The sequence below is a fragment of the Apodemus sylvaticus genome, chromosome 3, assembly GCF_947179515.1.
Source record: "Apodemus sylvaticus chromosome 3, mApoSyl1.1, whole genome shotgun sequence".
Taxonomy (NCBI): Eukaryota; Metazoa; Chordata; class Mammalia; order Rodentia; family Muridae; genus Apodemus; species Apodemus sylvaticus.
In genome coordinates, this window is record NC_067474.1 from 169,483,790 (window position 1) to 169,506,248 (window position 22,459).

The 22,459-nt window shown below is 52.9% G+C and overlaps 3 protein-coding genes across 3 annotated transcripts in view; 1 reads left to right on the top strand and 2 right to left on the bottom strand.

Moving 5' to 3' along the window:
* Tp73 (tumor protein p73) overlaps positions 1-3,234 on the bottom strand; it is an 84,481-nt gene extending 81,247 nt beyond the window's left edge. The window contains 1 exon segment of the mRNA XM_052178318.1: positions 3,069-3,234. The gene's annotated coding sequence lies outside the window, so the exon portion shown is untranslated.
* Positions 3,235-5,569: 2,335 nt separating this feature from the next.
* On the top strand, positions 5,570-18,253 carry Wrap73 (WD repeat containing, antisense to TP73). The gene is made up of 12 exons (XM_052178319.1): positions 5,570-5,702; positions 8,714-8,866; positions 9,760-9,876; positions 10,862-10,934; positions 13,308-13,411; positions 14,050-14,136; positions 14,276-14,410; positions 14,506-14,583; positions 15,918-16,023; positions 16,660-16,785; positions 17,508-17,699; positions 17,975-18,253. The coding sequence occupies exons 1-12, from the start codon at positions 5,634-5,636 to the stop codon at positions 18,121-18,123; spliced, it is 1,389 nt and encodes a 462-aa protein (XP_052034279.1). The 5' UTR covers positions 5,570-5,633; the 3' UTR covers positions 18,124-18,253.
* Positions 18,254-18,820: 567 nt separating this feature from the next.
* On the bottom strand, positions 18,821-22,007 carry Tprg1l (tumor protein p63 regulated 1 like). The gene is made up of 4 exons (XM_052178321.1): positions 21,670-22,007; positions 21,410-21,586; positions 20,654-20,807; positions 18,821-19,918 (listed from the first exon to the last, which is right to left on the bottom strand). The coding sequence occupies exons 1-4, from the start codon at positions 21,942-21,944 to the stop codon at positions 19,724-19,726; spliced, it is 801 nt and encodes a 266-aa protein (XP_052034281.1). The 5' UTR covers positions 21,945-22,007; the 3' UTR covers positions 18,821-19,723.
* Between the last annotated feature and the right edge of the window lie 452 nt (positions 22,008-22,459).

Here is a 22,459-nt window from a genome sequence, read left to right on the forward strand (position 1 = left end):
CATGCTAAAGCCTTCATTACCTCATCTGTAAATGGGCATAATTATAGTACCTACTTCAAGAGGGATATGGAGAATTACAAGCAAAAGTAAAATCCTAAATTATTAAGCCTAATACCAGCACACAGCCAGTATGCACTAAGTGCTAATTCCTGCAAATACTTCATAAGCAATAGTTTTGCCAAGCAATCCCTTCTCTTTGATCCTCCCCTGTGGAGCAACAAGTTCAGGGAAAACAAACTGTTTTAAAGAGAAAGTGTCTGCAAAGGCAAATGGGCCATGCCGTTGTTCTGCAGAGTGGGTCCCACAGAGAGGACATTGCCTACCTTCAAGATGACTGTAGCTGCACTAAACGTATCCGTTACACTCTTGCTGCACATTCAGACAGAAACAAGAATGAGTGATCTGGGTTCCAGGAGTCTCTGCCACACTGTTACTCATCAGCAGAGTTGGTGTCAGCAACATTTAAAAGTATCCGCTTAGTCTTTGATAAACCGGAAACTAAAGACTGCCTCAAAGTTCCTTCTTAGAAGGAACACAGGAGAATGTCTTGAGGATTTCTCTCTGCCCCTGCCCCAACACCTTTCACCATGTGCACAGTTTTTTGTGCTTGCTTCTGGGAAGTAAATCACCCTTGAATTTGGTGACAGAAATGATCTCTCATTGAGATGTATGTAGGACTTTTTAAAAATGCAATGACAAAAATGACAAGAACTTTGGAGTTCTAGGAGCCTTGGTTGATGCATCCCTGGATATCAGCGGGGTGATGAAGCTCCCTCAGCCCTCAGCCCTGTCTCCTTTCCTCATCTCTACTTTAGCTATGTTCCTTCCCATGTGTCAGCACTAGAAGCCCATTCCAGGGCCTGGGTTAGGCATGCTCTATAAATAAACATGAAACAGAAGCATCTTTATCACAGGACATACTCCTGACAGATGCCACAGCCTCCACCCAGGTCATAGGCAAATCCCCGCTTTACTGCCATGATCTCTCCAAAACCTAGGAACTGGCCCTCTTCCCTGGGTTCTTGGCCCACCCAGTCCTAGAACCAAAATCTAGGACCCGAAGCCACCACATTTGTGGACTACTTGGTAGGTATCCAAGGACTTTGGATATACCACCCTGGTTACTTTCTATTTGTGTGTGTGTGTGTATACATGCGCGCGCACATGCACAGGTGCCACAGTGCACATGTGATGGTCAGAAGACAATGCTCTCTCCTTCCACCATACGGATTCTGTGGATGGAACTCCACGGAAACCCTTGGCAGTAAGCACCCTCATACACAGAGCCATCTTTCTTATACAAATAACTCTACCACCATGTAAACAAGCATCTCAGTCATTTCCTCCTTCAGCCAGGGTCAGACAGTTCCAATTCTGTTTACAACGGCTAATTGACCAGGTTTCTATAAGCTCTTCGGGAAAGGCACTGTTGTGACTCCATTTTGAAGATGGGTAAACTGAGGTTCTGAGGGTTTGAGTAATGTGCTCAAGGTTCAAGGGCATGGAGAGTATTTGAATTCAGCATCTGACTTCTGATCTAGCATGTTGCCACATGGGGTGACCATCAGACTGGGCAGGCCCTGCCTGATCCACAGAGCCATCACTAGAAGGACGGCAGTGCTCAGCATCCTGAATTACCTGTGCTTGACAGGCAGGCCCGCCAGAAGCTCAAGGCTAGTTGGTGGGTATGCAACACCTTTGAGACCGTTCACCTGATTTTTAAAATTGTATATATATATATATATATATATATATATATATCAGGGCAGTGGTGGCGCATGCCTGTAATCCCAGCACTCTGGGAGGCAAAGGCAGGCGGATTTCTGAGTTCAAGGCCAGCCTGGTCTACAGAGTGAGTTCCAGGACAGCCAGGGCTATACAGAGAAATCCTGTCTCGAAAAAAACAAAATCCAAAAATAAAATAAAATTGCATATACAACAATCTATGCAGTCGTGGTTGACAAAATTTTAAATACCTTTTGTTCACAAAGTAATGTTTTAGGTTTTTTATTAAATAGATGAAAGGATGTAGGGGGGGCAGAGATCAGCGTTTGCAACACACCAAGGTTTCAGGATACATTTTGTCTCTGTTGAATTTTTTCTAAAGCTAAACTGCAACACAGGCAATAACCAGGAAAAGCAATCCGGTGGTGAAACTCAGCAGGTGCTTGGTGCCTATCCTAGCTACTTGAGTTAAATCCCCAAGACTGATGAAATGGAAAAAGAGAATTGACTCCTAAAGATGTCCTCTGACATCTGTGCATTGGGGTCCCAGAGACAAAATTTAATTTTTAAATGAAGAAAAACAACAACTTTCCCCCAAAATATTGTTACAACCCAGATCCCAAGTGCCCACTTAATTAATAAACAGACTTCAGCACATATAGGGAACCAGTGTCCTGGGGCTCAGAAGTCAGCGCTTTTTTCCTGAACGCGTCCCCCTACACACACACACACACACACACACACACACACACACACACACTCAGGTGTGTATGTGGACAGGTGCCTACAGATGTGCTCATATCTCAAGGGTGAGAAGGTAACATCTGCCCAGTTCAGAAAGACCTGAGGTGGAGCAGGAGAGAGCGCGGGCAGCCCCGGTGTGGAAATCTAGGCTGGTGTGGCACCACAGTGAACTCAACACAGAACAACAGGAACCCACACCCAGCATAGAGGTGGGCTCTAGCTGGCTTTCCTCTCTCTTAGTCTGCTTCCATGGCGGGACCTGAAAGGCCTTCAGCCTTCCAGAGGTCGGGATTTGCATTCCTGGTAAGGTAGGATACGTTCGCACCTCCCAACTTCCCCTCGCACCAGACCTGAGCCCTAGCATCTCTGGGGATGGCGATCCCTTGCCACCTATAATGGAGAGTGTGAGTAGGAGGCAGGTCAGTGGGTTGTGAGGCGCCAACTACATCTACTCCTAGCCCTCTCCAACTCCTCCTGCCACTGACGCGGGGTCCCTGGGCCAATTCACGCGGCTAGCACCCGGGCTGTTCACCCTGACCTCAGCCTCGAAGCCTAGAGAGAGATTGCTGGCCCTAAGCTCGGGTCCCAGCGCTGCCTACCTGCTCCGGGCCGGGCGTCGGCGTCGCCGAGGGCTGGGCTGCAGCGCTGCCTCCTCGCGGCTCCTAGGCTGCGGGATGGCGGGTTATATGGGCGCGAGGCAGGGAGGCGGCGGCGAGGGGGCTGCCGCAGGCTTAGCGCCTTTCTAGGCGGACCGGCGGGAAGGCAGCGCGGGCACTCAGCCGTGGCGGGAGGAGGGCCGGCCACCGGGGCCCCGGGCTCCCACGCGCGCCCCGCCTCTCCAGCTGACTCTGCCCGAGTCGGGGTCCGGGCCCCGCTCCTCCCGCCTCCTTCCCGCCACCGCTTGGCGCGCGTCGCCTAGCGAGCCCCAGCGGGGTCTCCTCCGCGGGGCCTCACGCTAGTAGCCCGAGGCTTGGGCGAAGCGGGACTGAACGGCGACCTTTGGCGGGGCTCGGGGCGCCAGGAAGGGTGCGCAGGCGCCGAGGGGGTGGACACAGGGTGCCCGACACCCTGGACTCCCTCTGACTCTCCTTTGCCTTCTCCCTAGACGCCCATCTACCCCATCCCCTTCGCTGCCCTTACTGCCCTGCGCCTGCAATCCACAGTGGGCAGGAGTGCTCTCGGCGGGGTGGCTGCGCCTCCTCCAAGGCTCGCCCCGGCCTGAGAAAACCGAGAGGACGGACCGAAACTAAACGCTGAAGGCCCCGGAGGAGAACCGTAGTCGTTCAGCCAGCACCAGCCGGGCTCCTTCTCTGAGAACGGCTCGAAGCCCTCCTCGATTTGCCTAGCAGAGACCACAGGAAAGAGGGTCGAGAGCAGACCCTCTGGGTTGGACTCTTCAAACTCCAGCCAGAAGTTGCGCCTCCTGGACCCACACGCCCTGGGGGCCATGGCCTGCAGGCCGGGTTTCCTAGTTCAGGGTATCAGAGTCTTTTCTTGGGTTGCATAGGTGCACGGAGGTGGTGTTGGTGTCCTAGGCGATCCTCAACGGATGCCCACAAACTGTGCACAGAGAGTGGCTCGGGGTTAGTCAGGGGACCTGTCTCTGGCTCGAGATGTCTACTTCACCACCAGCCATCTTCCCGCTGGGCTCGTGAGCGGTCCCCTGTGCCCTCATCTAGCACGGAGGCCCTTAGTCTGGCACACGGAAGGAGTTGCGTCCTTGTGGGACCCCTTAGAGGCGCTGCGGGGTGGTCCTTGCCCAAGGTGTTTCCACACGCCCTGGAAATCGCTTTAGTTGCTAGTGGCCTTGCAAGGGAGGTGGGTTGGTGCAGACCGAATCTCCCTCGCACTAGACCTGGTGCCTGGCCGATCGCTACGAGGAGTAATTATTTTCGAGCTGCAGATTAGAGGCTAAGATGAATACCAAGCAAGAGTTTGTAGGTTCTCTCCGAACGGTGCAAACACCGTCATACATTCATTCATTCATTCATTCATTCGTGGAAATTAGATGCAGCAGCGCGGAAGAGGCTCCGGGGCTATGAGCTGGACCGAGCAAAACCAGGTCCCGGTCTTTCAGAATTCGGGACTCAGCTCCAATGGCAGCGGCTGAACGATAAAGTGATCCTCTTGAAGCGCTGGGTGCAGACAGGAATATCCAACCTCCCGAATGAGACCGGAATGGGGAGTCTAGTGGGGTGCTGTGGGAGGGAGGGAGCAGAACACTTTGGGGAGCAAGGCGGGTCTGAAGCCCAGTTGCTGCTGTATCCTACAAGCCGAGGGAGACTGCAGTCCGGGGTACTGAGCCACACGTCTGAATCAAGTCCACACTCTAACCCAGTACCTCCAGGAATGTGAGGCCACCCACGAGAGTCATATGCCTTCGAATTCGTTCAGCCACAGACCTGAGAAGCACCTGAACGTCACGAGGTCACGCTGCTGGTGTCGCTCTCAGGAAAACCTCAAAGCGAATCTATATTTATACTTATAAGTGGAAAATAAATTGTAATAGACAGTATGCTTTGCTTTGTTTTGTTTGAGAAAGGGTCTCACGGAACTCTGCATGGCCTCCAACTCTATAGGTAGCGAAGGATGACCTTGAACATCTGCGCCTCTGGCTTCAGGAGTAGGATTTTTTTTTTTTAAGAGTGTGCACCATCGTGCGAGGTTTATGCGATGCTGCGAACCAAAACCTAGGTTTCATGTATGCTAAGCAAGCACTCTGACAACTGAACCGCACTCCCAGCCCCTGTAACAAAAACTTTGTTATCTGCTAAAGAGGTGTATCGAAATACTACTTACACATAAATATGTATTTACTGTAAATAAATGTATGTTCACAAGTACAGACGTCTAGTTACAATCTGAATTTCAGATAAAGGAGTCCTTCAGTCTAAGTATGTCCCAGGTAACATTTGGGAACATACTTATATTGGGATTTAATTGAAATCAGAATTTAGCCTTCCGTTTCGGGCTAGCACGGAGATCCGCTACCGCGCAAAGGCTCTCAGTCCCTTTAAGACTCCAGCTCGAACTTCCCGCCCCACAATGCCGAGCGGCCGCTTGAGGTTCTCATTGGCTGCTGCTCGCCCCTGTACTTCCGGCCGCTACCCGCGGCGGTTGCCGGAGGTACCTCCGAGCCGGGCTGGCCCGGGCTGGCTGTGGCCATGAACTTCTCGGAGTCCTTCAAGCTCTCGGGCCTGCTCTGCAGGTTCTCCCCGGACGGCAAGTACCTGGTGAGCCGCGGCGCGCTGGACGGAACCTAAGCGCGGGCGCGCGACCTGTGCAGGGGGCCGAGGCAGGTCGAAGGGGGGCGGGAAGGGGGCCCGAGCGGGGCGGCCGTGGGGACTGGGGCCGGACTTGGGAGGGTTGTGGGAGGGAGGCAGGCAGAGGGGTTTCGGCCCAGACGAGGGAGAACCAGATGGTCAGGGAAAACGAACCTGAAGCAGGAGAGGACCCAGGCCAGGCTGGGGGGACCCTGGCAGGTGACCGGGGTGGAGAAAAGGGGACGTAGAGCAGCGCGGGGATGGAGCTGGGGTTGCTGCTCTGGCAGGTGGTCAGGATTAGGAAGGAGGACCTGGAGCAGGTGGCCCGTGCTCGGTGGGTGCCAGGCTCCCAGCTCCAGTTTCCCTTCATCGAAGTTGGATAAGATGACGCTTCTCTCACACAAATTTGAGGTCACAAGGGATGACAGCTCCTTGCTATTTTGTATGTTTTCTCGCCTGTGAGCTGGTTAAACGGAGCCCTCCTTTGTGAAACTCACACGACCTCTCCTCCATCACATGCAGATGATTTAAATAACTAGCTTTCAGCGCCAGGGTTGGATGTTAGCAGTCCATTCTTTGGGTGACCGGATAGTGTTCAGATGAGCGGTGTACTGGAGGTTTCAAAATAGGCCAACGCGACCATTGTGCATTAACGTATTAACGGGGCATGCCATCATGCCTGGCTGTGTTTGATTCTTAGTTCACACTCCTGCTGTGTTTGTCCAGGCCTTGAGACATCCTTTACCCTCCTTATCACCCTAACAATGTAAACGTGTCAGGACAGGACCTGCTTAGCAGGGAAAGGTACTGCCACGCAAGCTGAAGACTTGAGCTCCAGCTCTGGAGCCCATGCAAATGTGGGAGGAGACAGTTAACCACGCACACATTGATACATTTTACCTTTTTCCAAGAGCCTCCAGAGATCGGGTTGCTTTACTGTTGTGAAAGTTTCAGTGAACAGGAAGAAGTTGCATTTGGTTAACTGATATTTATGTTTGTCCTCTCATCAAAATATTGTGGAACTCTTTATTTATTTTTTTTATTTTCTATATTCTTTATTTACATTCCAAAAGCTTTACCCTTTCCCAGTCCCCCTCCCCCATATGTCCCATAAGTCCTCTTCTCTCCATCTATTCTCCTATCTTTCCCCCTCCCTTTTCTCTGTCCTGGTACTCCCCTACAATGCTGGATCAAGCCTTTCCAGGATTAGGGCCCTCTTCTTCCTTCTTCATGGGAATCATTTGATATGTTAATTGTATCTTCAGTATTCAGAGCTTCAGGGCTAATTAATATCCACTTATCAATGATTGCATTCCATGTGTATTCTTTTGTGATTGCTACCTCACTTAGGATGATATTTTCCCGTTCCAACCATTTGCCTAAAAAATTCATGAATTCATTGTTTTTAATTGCTGAATAGTACTCCATTGTGTAGTCATTAGGGAAATGCAAATCAAAACAACCCTGAGATTTCACCTCACACCAGTCAGAATGGCTAAGGTTAAAAACTCAGGAGACAGCAGGTGTTGGTGAGGATGTGGAGAAAGAGGAACACTCCTTCATTGCTGGTGGGATTGTAAGATGGTACAACCACTATGGAAATCAGTCTGGAGGTTCCTAAGAAAACTGGACATGACACTTCCAGAGGACCCTGCTATACTTCTTCTGGGCATATACCCAGAGGATTCCCCAGCATGCAATAAGGACACATGCTCCACTATGTTCATAGCAGCCTTATTTATAATAGCCAGAGAAGCTGGAAAGAACCCAGATATCCCTCAATGGAGGAATGGATACAGAAAATGTGGAACTCTTGATAATTGTTTCATTCAAGTCTTGCCCTAAATCCTGGACAGAGTGAGTCCATATTTCCAATGTCAGTGTCTTCAGTGGTTCCTAAGGAATCCATTGTAACAGGTCACTGCTCACCAAACAGTAATGTGAAAACACTAGCCCTCTGATAGGTCCTTGTTCTGATCTGCATTTGCCCTCCTGCTCTCTTTCCACAGAAGACAAATGTGGCTTCATTTTTTTAAAAGTCTGTATGTGTGTGTATGTGTGCATGCATGTGTGTGTGTGTGTGTGTGTGTGCATGCATGCGTGTGTGTGTGTGTGTGTGTGTGTGTGTGTGCGTGCGTGTGCTCGTGCGTGTGAGAGACAGACAGACAGACAGACAGACAGACAGAGACAGAGAGACACAGAAGTCCTACAACACACATGTAGAGGGCAGACAACCCGCACCGTTATTCCATACCTTCCACCTTGTTTGAGGCAAGGTCTCTTGCTCTTTATTGCATACAGCAGGCTAGCTGGCCCACATGTACCTGCCTCTGCCTCCTCACAGAAACTAGGATTATAAACAGTTTTTAGGATTAACACAGTTTTATGTGGCTTTTGTGCATCCAAACTTGTTTCTGAGGAAGTATAGGGTTTTGGCTTTTAGACTAGAGTATAATATGCAAAGCTGGCTTCAGTCTCAGAAAGCAGCTGAGCACCTCCCCTAGTACAGTGATTACAAGTGTGCACTATCACGCCCAAGTAGTAACACACACACACACACACACACACACACACACACACACACGCGCGCGCGCACGCGCACACACTGGCTCTATGAGACAGAGTTTCTCTGTGTAGCCCCAGCTGTCTTAGAACTTACTCTGTAGAGTAGGCTGGGCTCAAACTCAGGGATCTGCCTCCTGAGTGTTGGGATTAAGTGTGTGCGGCCCCCACCATTAAATTTACCGTACAAATCTGTGGGTTACAGTATGATAATTTGGTTAATATATACCATGTGGAACTTCTGAATTTTTGTATGCTTCAACTTTTATCTTTTTCTAACTCATTTTGCAGTGAGCCCTGTAAGTATTGGCCCACATGAAGCTAAACTGTGTCAAATAGGAGGGGAGGAGACGGCCTTGGAGGCAAGGCTCCCTGCTGTAGCGGAGACACTATCCCATGGCTTCTGCCTCACTTTCTAGGCTTCCTGTGTCCAGTACCGGTTAGTGGTCCGGGATGTGGCGACCCTGCAGATCCTCCAGTTGTATACATGCCTGGACCAGATCCAGCACATCGAGTGGTCCGCAGACTCCCTCTTCATCCTGTGCGCTATGTACCGACGGGGGATTGTGCAGGTTCGTGCTGTGCATGAGTGGGGCGGACACAGATGGGTGCTGGTTGCCTTGAGCAGGTGTGTGCCACACACACACATATGATGTGTGTAGGTGGGCACATGCCACATAAACATAAGACTCATGCAAGTGTGTCCTATGTATGGATGAGGTGCTGCATCCGTGGGGCAGGTAGAACCTACTGGTCTGGTGCTGTTTCTGTAGCAGAGTCAGAATTAGGAAACATTTCCAGGAGTGTAACCAGGAAGGAGTCTGTTTTTTTGCACCCTTCTTTCAGGTTTAGGGGGAAATGCAATGAGACTTAAAGTTGCTTTCTTTTTTATATATATTTATTTTATGTGCATTGGTGTTTTATCTGCATGTATGTCTGTGTGAGGGTGTCAGATCTCAGAGTTACAGACAGTTGTAAGCCACCATACAGGGGCTGGGAATTGAACCAGGTCCTCTGGAAGAGCTGTCAGTGCACAACTGCTGAGGCATCTCTCCAGCCCCTAGATATGTTTTCTTTTAAAATGTAATGCTCTCTAAAAGTTCACTCCAAATACTTTTGATGTGGAAAAATAAACAAACAAACACCAAAACAGTAAATTGTTCTTAGTCTTTGAGCATGTTTTTTTCAGAGAGTGGGAGGTATTTGCAATGGCAGTGGAGCAACTTGGATAGGATTCTAGGAGGTTCTAGAAGGTTCTAGAAGGCAGTGTTTCGTTATTCACTAAGTGAGGTCACAGGAATGGGCACATGAGCAGACCCTTCAGAGATGTCCTGCAGTGAAGTCACCAGGAAGTGTGGCTTGCAGCCACTGGACCACTGAGGTAACATGGTACATCCTCTCCCTCAGAGAGGCCTCCTGCCTGCTGCAGCCGGTTTGCACACCTGTGTTTCTTTTATGAATCAAGGTCTGGTCACTCGAGCAGCCAGAGTGGCACTGCAAGATCGATGAGGGCTCTGCAGGGCTGGTTGCTTCCTGCTGGAGTCCGGACGGCCGCCATATCCTGAACACAACGGAATTCCACGTAAGCTGGCTAAACGTAGCCTCTTTTGTTCTCTGCCTAAAATAGCCTGGGAATGTCAAAGTCTGGTTCTTGCCTGATCCACAGAAGACACTCAACCTGCACACTTCCCACAGCTCCTCCAGGCCTCCATAGAATGCTGGCCTCAGAGGGCAGCTTTGACTGCATTGCACAAAAGCCACTTTCTCCTTTTTTGGAGAGTCTTGGGGTCCCCAATGCATATGACACTGTGCGGCTTACAGCAGCTCGCAGATGACATCACCTGGAAACGGCCCCTCCTGGCAGGCAGAGCTGCTGCTGGCCTTCCTTGTGAGGAAAGGCTCGCTGGAGCACACTCACCTGCCACACTCACCTGGTCTGCTGCGCATGAGCTGTGAGGCACCCTGTGGCTTTGGCCTTTCCTGTGTACCTCTTCTAGTGACAGGCTCCTGCATGGCTAGTGCAGATGGGTGTGTGCAGCTTCCTGAGGATCTGCATCAGGACTTGAAATGGCTGCCAATCCAGGAACACTAGAGACATTGCCTCGTGGGGCTTTTGAAAATGCTGGGTGGGCGTGTGCTCCTGTGTGTGCGAGCTCGAGTGCCGTGGGTGTCCGGTGCTCCTCAGTTATTCTCCAGCTTATATTTTGAGGCAACATCTCTCCAGTTCTGCTAGGTCAGCTAGCCAGCTTGCCTGGATCACAGACAGGCCACCGCCCCCTCCCACCCCCATCACCCCCACCCCGGGCATCTGCAGGACTGCTCAGGTTCCAGACTCACTCCTCACTGGAGCAGTGAGGCGTCCCCTGAGATTTCCCCTGCCCCACACTGTGGGCTTAGCTGTCACCTGGTGATTGGTGGCAGTCTGCTCTGTGGATGCTTTGTGCAGGTGTACGAAGTAAACTTCACACGAGTGTGCAGTGTGGGTCCATTTTTACGTATTCCAGCTTTAAGGATCATTGTAAAGATGGGAAGCATCCTAACCCCTTCTCTTCCTTTGCCCCTGGCAGCTGCGAATCACCGTCTGGTCCCTGTGCACCAAATCTGTATCTTACATCAAGTATCCCAAAGCCTGTCAGCAGGGTGAGTCTGCCCTTCTACAGTCCTTGTAACTGTTCTGGGAGTGTGGACTTCTGTCAGCAAGAGCGGATAGAGGAGCTACAGCAGCACCCCTCCCCCAGCCTCCATCACTGTGCACCCCTCCCCCAGCCTCCATCACTGTGCACCCCTCCCCCAGCCTCCATCACTGTGCACCCCTCCCCCAGCCTCCATCACTGTGCACCCCTCCCCCAGCCTCCATCACTGTGCACCCCTCCCCCAGCCTCCATCACTGTGTACCCCTCCCCCAGCCTCCATCACTGTGCACCCCTCCCCTAGCCTCCATCACTGTGCACCGCTCCCCCAGCCTCCATCACTGTGCACCCCTCCCCCAGCCTCCATCACTCTGTACCCCTCCCCCAGCCTCCATCACTGTGCACCCCTCCCCCAGCCTCCATCACTGTGCACCCCTCCCCCAGCCTCCATCACTGTGTATCCCTCCCCCAGCCTCCATCACTGTGCACCCCTCCCCCAGCCTCCATCACTCTGTACCCCTCCCCCAGTCTCCATCACTGTGACTTCCTCTGTCCCTCCATGCCATTTCCTTGAGGATGCTGTGGAAAGTAGACAGGAATGTCCTGGGAGGAGACCCTTACCTCCATTCACACAGGGCACTCAGCTGTTCACATTAGAGTTTGGAAGGCCTTGCCTTTGGTTCCTGGCTGTCAGCTTTACTTCACTAACTTTTTTTTAGTTAAGATTTATTTTTAGGGTTGTGTGTGTATGTGTGTGTGTGTGGTATGTAGGTATAGGCATGTGTGTCTGTGTGCGTGTGTGCGCGTGTGCGAGTGTATGTGTGCATATGTGTGTGGTGTATGGGTGGTGTAAATGCAAGTTGAAGTTACAGGTGATAATGAGCTGCTTGTTCTGGGTCCTGGGATCAGTTTTCTGGAAAAGCAGCACAGTGAGCCATCTCCAGCTCAGCTCTTCTGTCAGGGGATGACATCCTGTCACCTCTGAGCATCCCAGAACTGGGAAAGGAGAAAGGAGCTATTTCCCTTGATCCTCACTGCCCTGGGAGGAGGGTAAGGCTGGGCTGAGTGCACAGGATGATGGGCGCAGTCATAGGCGTGGCCCTGCCGCCCCCCCTGCCCTGAACCTAGAGATTACCCACAATAGGGGGGGCGCACAGTGGGTGTGCTTCTGTTTGCTTTGTTGCCACAAGGAGTTTGCAGATCACACTGGACTGATTGAGGGTCTGTTGTGGGTTTATAGTCTTAAGTGTTACGGGATCTAAAGAATAGTGTGGTTCTGGGTATAGGTGACCCTCGAGTCTGTTCTTTGAAGTGTTCTTGTCATTCTTGAGGCCTTGTCCTCAGGCCTTTTACAGTAATGCAGGACAGGAAAAAAACTGCCTAATGTCTTAAAGTAAGATGGTCCTGAATATTCATCTTAATTTCAGTTATTTGAAATGACAAGTTCAAAAGATGACTCAGCACTTAAGAGCACACACTGATCCTCCAGAGGACTCTAGTTCAGGGCCCAGCACCCAGGTCAGGAGGCTCACAACCGCCTATAGCTTCAGCTCCAACAGAACAGTACTCTTCTGTCCTCCACAGGCACTCACTCCTGCAGACTGTGTGCACACCTGTACACAGGGGAATACACAACATGCACTAATTAAAAATAATGTAAGCCTAAAAGCAAAAACAAAATGCAGTAACAGAGCTGGCTCAGTGTATAAAGTACTTGTTGTGCAAGCATGAGGACATGAGTTCAGATCTCCAGACCTACAACAGGGCCAGGTAGAGACAGAAGTCTGTGATCCCAGCACGCCCGCCCACATGAAGATGAGAGGTGGAGACTGAGAATTCCAGAAGCTTGCAGGCTGGCGAGCCTGGCATATGTATGCAGTTGCAAACAAAAGATCTGTCTCAAACAAGGTGGATGGGAATATAACTGCCCCAGGTTGTCCTCCTAACCCTCATGCGTACACATGCCATGGCACGTGTGCCCGAACTCACACACGTGGACCACCACCACACATGCTCACACATGTGCACACACACACACACACACACACACACAATTGCAACTGCAAGCTGGGCTTTTGACCATCAGGTGTGTCCTGTAGTTTCCTTTGTGAAACATATCCCTGCTCTATGTTTCACAAGGTGACATTTGTGACTTGTTAAGAATCAGGTACTTGGGTTTGATTCTGTGTAAATCACCCACCTCACCTGCAAGAGGGATAAGGGCTCTGCTTGTTAGTCTCCCGTGTGACAACATCTTGCTCGTGAGAAGAACACATTTGGGGAGTTCTCTTGATCGCTCCTCTCCCTTGTCCCTTTTAAAAAGTCACTGCTGTGCTCTGTGCCTTCCCACGCTCTGGTTCCGGTTTACCTTCTCTCTCCACAGGACTAACGTTCACCAGGGATGGCCGCTACCTGGCCTTGGCGGAGAGGCGGGACTGCAGAGACTACGTGAGCATCTTCGTGTGCAGTGACTGGCAGCTCCTCCGGGTAAGGCCCTCCTCTGCTGCTGGCTGGGGAAAGGGGATAGAACCAGGATCCTGATGATCCCAGAGGCTGTTTCAGCCACTGGGGTAGATTGAATGATAGGGTTTCCATGGCCAGGGGCCAGGGGTCCTGTGTGTGACTCCAAGCCGTGTACACTACATGTGATCCAGACCTCGTGGTGCACACTTGGTGCACATTACAAGTTGGCATGAACTTCGAACCCTCGTCTTTGCCTAAGGGAATTCTTCACTGGGAGGAATGCAGTTGAGTTGGCCTGGCAAAATGCCTCAGGAGCTGTGGCACTGGGCATATGCTCTCCATGCCCACAAGCTTCAGACCTGTGAACACATTTCAGTGTCAGCGTGTTAGAGAAGCCTCTGAAGGGGCGCACTGGGGAAGCAGGGTGCAGGCAGCAGGTGAGGCTTGCCAGGCAAGGCTGGGTGAGGACAGCGCAGGTGCCCATGGAGATGAGGGCATGAGGCCTTGCCCAGAGTGGTTGGCAAACTGTGTGCACTCACCAGGAAAGCACACAGATACTTTGTTGCTGCATATAAAATGCCAAAAGCATTAGTTACAAAATAAATGCACTACTTATCTAAGGACATGTTTTCAGATGGTCATGTTTTTTTCCCATCCGGAAGCACTTTGACACAGACACCCAGGATCTCACAGGGATCGAGTGGGCCCCGAATGGCTGTGTGCTGGCAGCGTGGGACACCTGCTTGGAGGTATAGCACAAGGCCAGCAGCACATTCTTTTTCAAGAGCGTTCACCTGCAGGTACCTATGCGCTCTCAGTGCAGCGAGCCGCTGGGTGCTGAGGTGCGGCTCGCAGAGCCTGTGACGTGTCTAAATGTCTCATCTGCAGTACAAGGTTCTGCTGTACTCTTTGGACGGCCGCCTGCTGTCAGCATACTGTGCCTACGAGTGGTCCCTGGGCATCAAGGCGGTGGCTTGGAGTCCCAGCAGTCAGTTCCTGGCCATTGGGAGCTATGATGGAAAGGTAGGAAGTGGCTCAGGGCGCAGGCCAACTCCACAAGCTCCAGGACATGGGAGCCCACGATCTACTTGCTGTCATTCTCACGGTTCCTTCCTCAGGTGCGCCTCCTAAATCACGTGACCTGGAAGATGATCACCGAATTTGGGCATCCTGCAACTATTAATAATCCCAAGACAGTAAGTCTGCGTGCGCCTTCACCTGAGCACCGGTGTTTCTCCAATTCAGTGAGCCACCCTTGACCTTCCTCAGCTGCTGAGATGTCTTCCCTGTACTGCCCCTCATGCCCTCCTGGTCAAGGGCATGTGGAGTCCAGGCTCCTCTGGACTGAGCCTGTCCTAGCCGTTCGCTCATCATGCTCTGCCCTGGGCAGATCCCTGGAGAGGCTGAGCTGAGGGATCCTGTCATGGGCCATCCTGCCCGAGCGGAGCACACAGACAAGCAGAGGGGCCAGTAGTCTGTGGGCCGCAGGTGGGGTGGCCCCGCTCCGGGAACCTGGAGGTGCAGAGTTAGAGGCATGTTCTGAGGCTCCGTGGTGTAAAGTCCTCCTGTCTTCCATCAGTGGCCTGGACCAAGGACAGATTTCTGCTTCCCTTGGACCAGGAAGGGCCAGGGCCACAACCTGGGGCTGTTAGCTGCCCTAAAGCCTATGTCAGCAGAACCCTGCAGGAAGGAGCAGCTGGGCGGAGGCCAGGCTTTAGTCAGGGTGCTCCTCCAGGACCAGTGGTTGGACCTGGCCGGAGCACAGGTTAGAGATGACAGTACCAGGCCGGCCATGCAGGCTGCCACAGTTTGCCTGAGGCTCATAGTCTATGTCTCCATCACGTGTGCTATGGTAGTTTCTCTGCCCGGGACTGTGGTGTACCCCACTAACCTAGGCGTGCGAGTGAGCTTTGTGTCACTGGACCAGGGGACCTGGGGCAGGATCAACCTAAAGTTAAAATAGAGCGGGTTTATTTTGGCTCTTAATTTCTGAGGTGTCAGTCCATGGTCCCTTCACCTTTCACTTTGGCCAGCACATTGTGGTGGGGACAAATGGCAGAGCAGAGCTGACCTCCAGCTGCACTGGCCAGGAAGCAGAGAGGAAGGACAGGCGAGGTCCCAACATGGCCTTCCCGGCATGCTTCCTGTGGCCTGCCCTCCCCCACACATGGGCCTCTAAGATCCACACTAGCACCAAGTCCGTTAGGCCGGGCTGTCTGCCACTCCACAGCCTGCCGCCGCCCACTGTCCTCCAATGGCCTGCTTTTCTCCATCACGCTGACAGTGCACACACAGGCTACTGCTGCATGGCTGTGACATGGTTTTACCATGTGAACATAGTCATGTGTGCAGTGCCCATCTCTAAGGACAGCCTTGCCAGCAGCACTGAGCTGTCTGTCACTGCAAAGGCTCAGACCTGGCTGCCCCTCTTCCCAGCCACCTCTGCACAGGGCACATAGGTTGGGCCACCTTCTTCTGGGCTCCCTGGCTCTCGTCACAGACCAGCCAGCAGCCACATCGTGTTTTTCAGGTGGTGTATAAGGAAGCTGAGAAGATCCCACAGCTGGGGTTGGGCCACCTGTCCTTCCCACCGCCCCGAGCGATGGCTGGTGCGCTCTCTACCTCCGAGAGCAAATGTAAGCAGAGAGGGCTGTGTCTCCACGGGGAAAGCTTGGTTTTCTGTTTTAGATGAGAATGCTCTGTCCACGTGAACCTTGGAGGCTGCTTGTTTGGGGTGGGGAGGATTCTGAGATGGGGTCTCCATCTGCAGTGTAGAGATCACAGGTATTCCTGTGAAGCCTGCCTTCCCGCCCTGCTCTGCAGTCCCTGGGGGAGTGAGGGGGCATCGGCCGTGCAGTGTCTGCTTGGGGGGGGGCGGGGGGCAGGCAGCCAGGCTCTAGGGTGCTCACGCTGGCGTGTACTTACTTAATCCCCGTCTGTGGATGATGGTTCTTTGATTCCCTGCTGGAAGAGGGCAACCATCTGTGCCCGGAGATGCTGGAAATGGATACAACTGCCAGACGTCCAAATAGCTGGGACTAGCTCAGAAAGCAGACCTGAGCAGGCTTACAGCCTTCCTCTGGGGCTCCAGACTGCATTCTCTTATCCGCACTCAGGGTCCTGTAGGCGCTGGAACTGTTGTCCTGTCCCTGGGGAACTTGTGAACATGCCTCTTACCACAGCTGTCCTCGTAATCCCTCCAGCCGCCCATTTTCTCTCTGCCCTCTCCCCTTTCCCAGAACCCTCAGCATGTCCTCCCTGTCGTGTTGCAGATGAGATCGCCTCGGGACCAGTTTCCTTGCAGACTCTGAAGCCAGTAACTGACAGAGCGAACCCCAGGATGGGTGTAGGGATGCTGGCTTTCAGCTCTGACAGCTACTTCCTGGCATCAAGAAACGGTCAGTGTCACACTCATGATAGGCAGGGTCAGCTGCTCACCACCCTTTGCCCTTTGACCCAAGAGTAGAGATGATTGGAGAAGCAAAGCTCAGGGCAGCTGTGCTCTTCCCGGGCTTTCTGTGGAGATGCACAGTCTGCACAGCAGCTCCTTGCCCGTGGCCTGGCTGCTCCGTCCTGCACTCCTCCCTGTGCAGGAACAGGCGTTCAGCATTTCCCTTTGGTTTTGTTTGCATTTGGGGAGAGTACCTCTTTGTTTTTAATAGTTTATCTTTTTTATATACTTTATATGCTGACCACAGCCCCCCTCCTCCCACTCCCACCTATACAAATCCCTCCCCCACTGCCTCTTCCCCTTCTTGGAGGAGCCCTGCCCTGCCCCAGCACCACCCACCCTGGGGCATCCAGCAGGACTAGGCACATCCTTTCCCACTGAGGCCCAACTAGGCAGTCCAGGTGGGGAGGGGATCCAATGGTGGGGTTAGACCTAGGCCCCACACATTGTAGCAAACGTACAGCTTTTCTTCATGAGGACCCCTAACAAGTGGAGTGGGGACTGTCTTGTTTGCATTTCTTACACCTACAGATGTACAAACCACAGGAAAAAGAGGGGTTGTGCCCCTGGGAGCCACTTCTTTGTTCTTGGTGCTGGTTCCTAAGAACAGCCAGAGTTTGCTTGCTGAGGGCCAGCACTGACGTGTGTCCTATCTCTGCTTCCTTGCAGACAACGTCCCCAATGCCGTCTGGATCTGGGACATCCAGAAGCTGAAGCTGTTTGCGATATTAGAGCACATGTCTCCAGTGCGCTCATTTCAGTGGGACCCACAGCAGCCAAGGCTGGCCATCTGCACGGGAGGAAGCAAGGTGTACCTGTGGTCCCCAGCAGGCTGTGTGTCGGTGCAGGTTCCCGGGGAAGGTGAGCGTAAGCCAGCACCTGGGGACCTGGTAGCTCAGAGTGTGCTGGCCTCAGACAGCTTGACCTCAAACCCACTGCCGTGTGTCACTCACATGAGAAAGGTGCCCCTTCCACGTCTTGTGGACCTTGCCCAGAGTGTGCGCCCAACAGGAGCCCACCACCCTACGCTTAATGGCTCTGTCTTCAGCCCTGGGGTCACCAGACTCCTCACTTGCCTGCAGGCTGTCCTCCCCACAGGCCCTGGTTTCTAACCCTCTGACCACCTGTCTCTCTAGGTGACTTTCCAGTGCTTGGACTGTGCTGGCATTTAAGCGGGGACTCCTTGGCCCTCCTTAGTAAGGATCACTTCTGTGTCTGCTTCCTGGAGACCAAGGAGAGGGTCGGCACGGCCTATGGGCAGCAGGACGGCATGCCTAGGGCCTGAGTGGAAACCGAGGCAGCAGACTGCTGATCCCAACGTGAGCAACAGCTGCCCAGGTTCTCCAGATGGGTTTGGCCCAGTTTTCTGTAAATATGTATAAAGTTGCTCTGTAAAATAGGTGTTTGCTAATCCAGCACAGTGGTGGTCGTTTTCTTCAAGGCCTTAGTTCACAGAGCCAAGGTCTTGGGAGGACGAAGCATCCTGAAGTGACGAAACCAACCTGCCTGACACCGACCTGCCTCATGACCCTTTGCTGTTCCCTGAGCTTTGCAGTCAGTGTGCTTTGGAACAAGGGTGGACTGATGTCGGACTGGTCAGCCCTCCTGCAGCTGGGTGTACTCAGAAGTACTGCGAGGCTCCAGCACCTGTGCTGTCCCCACGTGAGCTGTAAATCCAGTTGGGCAGGTCTCTGGTCTTACAAGTGAATTCTGCAGAGATGCCTGGGTCCCTGCCTGGTGGAGTGGAAACGCTCAGCCCACCCAAACCTCTCTACCTTTAGTGCCTTGAAAGCAGACAGACCAGCATGTCCGCACTGGTGACCAGGAGTCCCACCAGGACTGCATGTGGGCATCTGAGTTTCTGTAAAGAGGACCATGCTACCAAGGGTCCACAGCCAGCCAGAAGGTGCAAGCCTCAGGCCTCAAGACAGTCTGTGGCACTCCTGATTTTGTGACAATAACTTCAAAAAGGAGTGACTCCATTTGGTTTTAAATGTCTTTACTAGAACAAAAGCACAGGCTGAGGATGGGCGCATCTGAGGTCACCATTCCTCCTGGACAGAACATGGCAGTCTGTCACATTCATGCCGCCTGACTAAAGCTAGAGGTATAAAGTGATAGGCCAGCGTCTACCATGCACTTTCAAGGTTAGAGCTACAGTGGCAGGTGCGTGTGGCTGGCGGTCGGAGCTCAGCAGCACTCAGTGAGCTCCGGGACGCTCGTCTGCTTATAGGCATGCACTTTAAAAACACAACTCTTCAGTCCCTTTTAAACAGAGACAGGATGATAGAAACCCACCACCATGACTTACAGAAGGGGCTAGATTGTGTTATAGAGTAACCTTTTGGGCCTAGGAAAATTGCTGTGTCAACACAACCTGGATTAATTTATAAAGTGTGATTCTAAGTCAAACATATTCACAGAAAGGCAGGTTCACTAGGAGCTACCAGGCAGACTGTCTTTCTTACGTGACCTGTCTGCTGGCTAATATTGTATTTAGCTTTTTTAAAAAATGGGCTGAATTTTAAAATACAGCACTTGAGGGTTACTATATAGGGAAGAGTTAATATGTGTGCGTGTGCAGAAGCCACTCACTGCTCTCAGCTGTATTCAACAGTCTACACAGCACAAGTGGGAGGGTACATTGTGCTCGGCATGCTGGAGGGAGAACGTGGCGTTACAGAAGAACACAGTGGTATGGGGGCAGCTGAATCTGCCTTCCTAAGATCATGTTGCCAGTGTCCAATATCCAACTAAATATACATAATCCATCTGACTATCCTAACGAGACATAACGGGACAATGCCCTGGTTCCCTCCAGCCAGTGGGTGGCGTGAGGTGGCACGTAGAGTCCCCACCACCTTGGTCTCCCGGGGTGCAGCTATCTAGAAGCCGATCTTGCCCCTGGTCATGGAGTAGCCCAGCTTGGCCTCATTGTTGATGAAGGACATGAGCCCCACATAGGTCTCGATGAGGAGGGGACGCTCCAGCACCAGCACGGTGTTCGCCTGCCCTGGCAGCGGGCTTTCCTTCTGGGCTTTCTTGACGGCCTGGATTAGGAGAGCCTTAAAGCTGTCCAACTGTAAAGAGAACAAACATGGAGCCTTAACCTCACGCTAAGACAGCAGTACCCATCAGAAATGAGGATCTGAGAGGTTCAAATTCTTCCAAGCACCACACAGTGGTATCATCACTGATGACAGGTTGGGCCCTATCAGCTGCGCCATCGGGTGGATGGTTCATCCTGCACAAACATCATGATGGGACCCGCCTTCAGTCCAACCTAGAGAGTACCAGTCTATATCTAAAGATGCAATCAGGGGACTCAGCAGCCTGGGACAAGGTGCAACCAGCACAACAGGCGGTAAATCTTTTCTACAGACACACATGCTCTGAAGTAGCACCTCGCTAAGCATGCGACACTCCCAACAGCATACGCTGCCTGCACTGGTGTGCTGTGTACTGACTGACAGGCAGCATCACAGATGGAGGAATCTATGAGGACTATGATGTCACCAAGTGACAGGGCTTCCTCAGCCCTACTGTAACTGTCCAGAGTGTGCGGTGTTCCCTCAGCACCTCTCCCTAGTACTCCAGAGCACTTGTGTCATTGGCAGCACCTGCCAAGCCCCACCAATACTGTGGGCTTTTCCCATGCTCACTCGCCCACGCAATCCAGATCCAGCATCCTGCAGTGGATGGGGACTCTGTTCTTTAACAGCGCCATCTAGTCGCCCACTGTGGAGCTGCACTTCCAGGGTTCACACTTGTCAGTGGGCTATAGCCCTCACTGCCACAGGCCTTGGTCTGCTTACATGGCACAGAGACGCAGTCTTCTCATCCATGCCAGCCATCGGGTGTTCTATGAAGGTGGCATAGGGCATGTTTGTAGACCAGGGGTTCCATCTGTTGATGAAAGAAGGGCGGCTCTGCTTGTCCCACTGAATGCGAACCCCAAAGCCTTCTCGCCTGATGGGAGAGGGGGAGAAAAGCCTTGCTTACCACAGGAATACAGCACTGCACCCAGTATCAGGGATGGCTGGGGGAGCTGTGGCTTGGTGTAACAATGGCCTCCACTAACAGCTTCACGCACTTTCAAAGTGTAGCAAGTCTCAGTGACGCTGAGGCTTATCTACAGTGTATGAAACATGGGCACACAGTCCAACCTGGCCAAATTATGGCCATGTTTGTTCTTAATGTTATCGAATGATGCTTATGATGGAGCCATTAGCTTCCTGGAGTCCCTATTCAAATAATTCTTTTATAGCAAGCCAACCAGCCCCTGAAGACTGCTGTTGGGTGTTTTGCGATGTAGCATTTTTAGTACTACCTAGCACATGCCCTGTGTCTCCCTCCTGCTGGAGGTAAAAAACTCCCAGACTCCCTCCACAGCTCCTGACAGTGGGCTCTGCTTCCATGTATCTTAACGGTATTTAAGTGAATGGCTTTTAGGACTTTAAGGTCCTTTCCACTGGTTCTTCAAGACGAGACCTTTACCTCACGAGAGAGTGGAACAATACCACTTACAGGATCCGCTGGGGCCCTGACGTGTAGTGCGCTGGTGCACCTACTTGTTGAGCGACTTTGGCGGAAACTGGAATTCTCCACAGGAGATGGTGTCTACCGCGCTGAGCGCCACCCTGACCACCTGCTGGCACTGAAGGCTGATGAAGTCATATTTGCAGATGAGCAGCGACTGGTCGGTGACCAGCACCAGCCGCTCCTTCTCGTTGTTCCAGTGGTCCACCCTGGAGGGAAGAGGGACCGCCCATCAACGTGGGCCCCGCCCGTCCCCGCCAAGTGTCCCCGCGGCCCCCGCGCGCCGGCTTACTCGGTCAGCAGCCACACCCCCTGGATCTCGCCGTCCTCCACCGGCCGTACCACGGCGCGGATCTCCTCCACCGCCTGCTCGATGGTGCCGGGCCGGAACACGAAGTACTCCTTGACGCGGGCGCGGCGTGTAGGGTCGTGGACGTTCAGTGGCCACAGCGTCTGGCGCAGCGGAGTGCCCGCCCCAGGCCGTCCGGCGCCCGCATCCTCGCCGGCCGCCAGCACCGCCGTGGGGCTCGTGCCCGCCGAGTCCACCGTGTCCCGCAGCTGCAGCATCGCGCTGCTACCGGCCGGCTCCACCGACGGCCGCCGCCCCGGCGTCAGCCGGCCGCGCCCCGCCCTCCCTCGTCTGCCTTGTGATTGGCTGAGGCGATCAGGTCCCGCCTTCCGGGCCCGCCTCCGGCTCCTTCGGCTGCGTCTCACGATTGGCTTTTCCTTAAATCGTCTTCTGCGATTGGCTCTAACATGCTGCCGTTCATAATTACGGTGGCCCCTCCCAGGCCGGAAGCGGCCGCCACGCGCGGAGCCACTTCCTGTTTACTTAGTGGGAAAGGCGAGATTTAAAAAAAAAAAAAAAATGCAGGTCGCAGTTCCTGGCTAAGAACAGGCAAAGGGACGCCATGGACTCGCGCGGAAGGCGGCGCTTGTGGGGCTCGCGCGAGGGGCGTTGCCCCGACAGTGTGTCCTCGCATTGGCTCCATGCCTTTCACCTTGTTCGGGGTTACGATGCGCTTCGAGCTGTGGCGCTAGGCGGAGGTGTGCGGCGCGCTTAGAAGGTGTGCGTGCCTGGG